Source organism: Nanorana parkeri, unplaced genomic scaffold, assembly GCF_000935625.1.
Source record: "Nanorana parkeri isolate BGI_ZX_2015 unplaced genomic scaffold, ASM93562v1 scaffold3, whole genome shotgun sequence".
NCBI lineage: Eukaryota > Metazoa > Chordata > Amphibia > Anura > Dicroglossidae > Nanorana > Nanorana parkeri.
Genome location: NW_017306271.1, coordinates 4,845,059 through 4,849,118, shown reverse-complemented (window position 1 = coordinate 4,849,118; position 4,060 = coordinate 4,845,059). Strand labels below are relative to the sequence as shown.

Here is a 4,060-nt window from a genome sequence, read left to right as displayed (position 1 = left end):
TTCTTGTTCCACCTGTTGCATTCTTGATAACGTATATAAGATATTTAATAGGGGAGAGAGACACCATGGTAATGGCCATGCATGTGTGGAGGCTTGGTGAACTGAAGTGTGGAGATCTCCTCAGCAGTCCCTTGACAGGCATACAATCCATTTAATGGCTTCATTCTCTAATGGCTACCAAAAAGCAGCCTTTACTGATTTTAAAGTTAGTTACAAATGTTGGCTTATTAGTAAAAAAGAAAGAAAAGCACAACTTTTGATAATTAGGAGGTATATTACATGGTTTGCTTCATTGGTACAGGTCAAAGAAGAAACATGCTTGGTTGTTTGACTACAATAATTCTCATAATACCAAAAGACCAAACTGTTCCCACCAGTATACAGTGTATCCCACCATATTGCTCTATGTTTTATAGTTAATCCCAACATGTTTTTTTTAAGGAAGTGCACTGTATTTTACTCAATATGTTTTATATATCCTGTTAATAAGAAATTCCAGAAAACAATTATTGTCAACTGTTAATTCCCTACAGAGAAACATGACACAAATTGATTCCAAAATATTGTTTTAATTGATAGCATTGTGTTTACATCATCCTTGCTGCTTTAAATATTCCTTGAAGACATCAAGACTAAGCATCATCAATGTCGATTTACAAAAGGTGCAATAGTTTAAACAGCTGGCAATGCAATACCAATGTAAAAAAGATATAAATAAATAGACTGAGGCATCAGTGTAACTCTGAGTTAACAGCTAGTTGCAGGAGCTCAGGATTCAGTTGGTGATGGTTGAACAGTCTGTATCACATCTGTCCAACTAGGAGAGATGACACTGAATTTTGAATGAAGATGTTGATGCAGAATGCAGACTCTGATCCCCTTCAACGGGGCAAATTTGATCTGTTAACCAGGTTCCTCTAACATTTCCGTGTAACAAAAAGGGGGCTTTCAATTATCTCACTAATCCATTGAGGCTCTTGTTTAGGCTTTCACCAAAGCCTGGAATTCTAAAACAAAATAAGAAAAATGAATTATATTATATAATGAATTTTATTACTAAAAATAAAAATTATAATTATATTAGATAGATAGATAGATAGCTAGATAGATAGATAGATAGATCAACAGATATGTAGACAGGTGTTTAGTCAGTTAGTTAGACACAATTAGAAACCTAATTTGGGATGGCACTCTTTTTAATCTAAATGGCTTTGACTTTAGCTGTTAGTTGTACAAGGATCTTCCATTGAACAAGATATAGATAACTGTTTGCATTTTTACCATCAACTCCAATTTTGCCATCACCATCAGAGTCACCAGCTGCCAGAAATGCCTTGGTTTCAGCAGCAGTCAGATCCCTGGCATCAGCATGGAAGTTCTTTAGGAACTTTCTAAAGAGAAAAGCAGAGAGACAGTTAGGCTTGCTGATAATGATAGTATAGAAATGTATAACTGCAGTGTCAGTTTACAGTGTAGCCTTTTACAACCCAATAAAGTTTAGGAAAGCAGATCTGTCAGACACCGTAAGCACATTTGTACTATCAATGTAAAGAAGAGGGGAAAGAGAAAGAAAGAAAGAAAGAAGATTTTTTTCCGTCTGCACTGGAGGTCCCCTCTACCTAAATATATATTTGTAGTCAAACACTACTCCATATCTTATCTCCATATCATATAGTCATGATCATATTGCAGATAGTTATATTTATTGCCCTCCTAAACATGTATTCAGGCATCTGTTCTAACGTTCCTTGACAATCTCAAATCAATAGTTTTGTGGCTGGTATTTACAACATTGTATAATTAGTACATGTTATTAGAAGCTGGCTTTTTTTCTGTCTATTTAAAGAACAAGTGTTATTTACTACAGAAATCCCTGTGCCTTACAAGAACATAAAAGTGTTGTCCTGCTAGGCTCCTACTGACACATAAGCAACACTAACATAATATTTGGGATAAAAGTCAAGAAAGCATCCATTTAACCAATGTTACTCATGTCATCTAATCAAAATTCACTTTTAATGGTTTTACAGACAATATATTCAGATTTAAAATATCAAATTTCTGTTTCTTTGCTATAGTTATCGTGCTTTGCTTTTACTGTCTTATGCAGTCACTCCTAAGAGTTTGTACACTACACATGTTAAGTCCCCTAGCACTTTCCAACAAGCAGAGTAGTTCTTGCATAAGTAGTATGTACTACTACTACTCTACTGGCTTCTTTTTTTATTCTTTGCTTTTTTTAATATTAAGCATTTTAGCATTTTAATGTCATCACATAAATGATTTGTTTAATTGATACATTGTTCTATATTACCTTATAGAATATTCTAATGAGCATTAGGTACCCTTGCATTGTCTATTTTAGCAGTGTATTTGCTGAAACTTACTGGAGCTCTTCTTCCTCAATGTAGCCACTCTGGTCCTGATCTAGGATAGCAAAGGCTTTCTTAAGGTCAGCTGCAGATTTGCTTGCCAGGCCAACCTTGGCAAAGAAAGATTTGTAGTTGAAGGAGTCCTTGGCTGTAACAAAACAGGGAATTTTAAATGCAAATACCAAAGTCTTTATATAGGAAGTAGATTTTTAAACTAATTTCAAGTCAAAAGTACTTTTTATAGCCATATTCAGATAAATACATATATAAATGACTAAGGAAGAAGGGTTGCCACTCCAATGTGCTACTTTTTTCCCCGCAAGTTCACTCCTGTAATGGACTACAATCTCAATAGAATACTTAGTAAACTAGATGTGAGATTGTAACCAAAATAGTTGCGCTAGGATATATGGCAAAAATAAAAATTAATTAAATTAAAACTAAAAAACCCAACATACAAAGAAAATAACAATTTCGAATATGAATATAAAAATCAAATATAGCCAAGAGATCCAGCTGCAGCAATATCTATCAAAGCGATCAATTATAAACCGGTGTGCTGCGCTTGGTTTTGTGATGCGTGCTCTGTTTAATCCTTAAATTATGTGATGCTTGTGATACCACAAACTAAAAGCAGTACAAGTGATCGACTCCTACTTGCAACTATATGCAATCCAAAAGTGCGTGTGTGCATATATATTAATAATAAATATACGTGTCATATAAATACAAATATAAATACTAGATAGTTAGTTGTGAACCAAATATGTAAATAAATTAGTCATATATGTGCCATAAAGTGAAAGTACAGTTGTGAATAATAAATTAATTGTAAAAATGGGTCACTCTAACACTCACAATATTGGGCTAGAAAACAGTAATTTAAAAAATCTAGCAAGTTTTAAAATAAAACCACATCTATTGGTATAAGGTGAATAAATACAGGTGAAGAAATCTATAGATAGAAAAAATGTAAAAGTGTGTACACGAGGTTTGTAACACCAATATTAAAATTTCTACCAGATGGTATTAAAAGTCCAATGTCTTTTGTTAATAATTCTATTGATACGTCCGCAAATTAGAAATAAATGTATTTATTCACCTTATACCAATAGGTGAATAAATGCATTTATTCACCTTATACCAATAGATGTGGTTTTATTTTAAAACTTGCTAGATTTTTTAAATTACTGTTTTCTAGCCCAATATTGTGAGTGTTAGAGTGACCCATTTTTACAATTAATTTATTATTCACAACTGTACTTTCACTTTATGGCACATATATGACTAATTTATTTACATATTTGGTTCACAACTAACTATCTAGTATTTATATTTGTATTTATATGACACGTATATTTATTATTAATATATATGCACACACGCACTTTTGGATTGCATATAGTTGCAAGTAGGAGTCGATCACTTGTACTGCTTTTAGTTTGTGGTATCACAAGCATCACATAATTTAAGGATTAAACAGAGCACGCATCACAAAACCAAGCGCAGCACACCGGTTTATAATTGATCGCTTTGATAGATATTGCTGCAGCTGGATCTCTTGGCTATATTTGATTTTTATATTCATATTCGAAATTGTTATTTTCTTTGTATGTTGGGTTTTTTAGTTTTAATTTAATTAATTTTTATTTTTGCCATATATCCTAGCGCAACTATTTTGGTTACCA

The 4,060-nt window shown here is 32.8% G+C and overlaps 1 protein-coding gene across 1 annotated transcript in view; it reads right to left on the bottom strand.

The window, feature by feature from the left end:
- Positions 1-981: 981 nt before the first annotated feature.
- Positions 982-4,060, bottom strand: part of LOC108797311 (parvalbumin beta-like) — a 5,609-nt gene continuing 2,530 nt past the window's right edge. Inside the window, exons 3-5 of the mRNA XM_018568928.1 lie at positions 2,388-2,520; positions 1,282-1,391; positions 982-1,007 (exon numbers count right to left, since the gene is read on the bottom strand). Coding sequence (XP_018424430.1) covers positions 982-1,007; positions 1,282-1,391; positions 2,388-2,520 — 269 coding nt within the window. The remainder of the gene's footprint in view (positions 1,008-1,281; positions 1,392-2,387; positions 2,521-4,060) is intronic.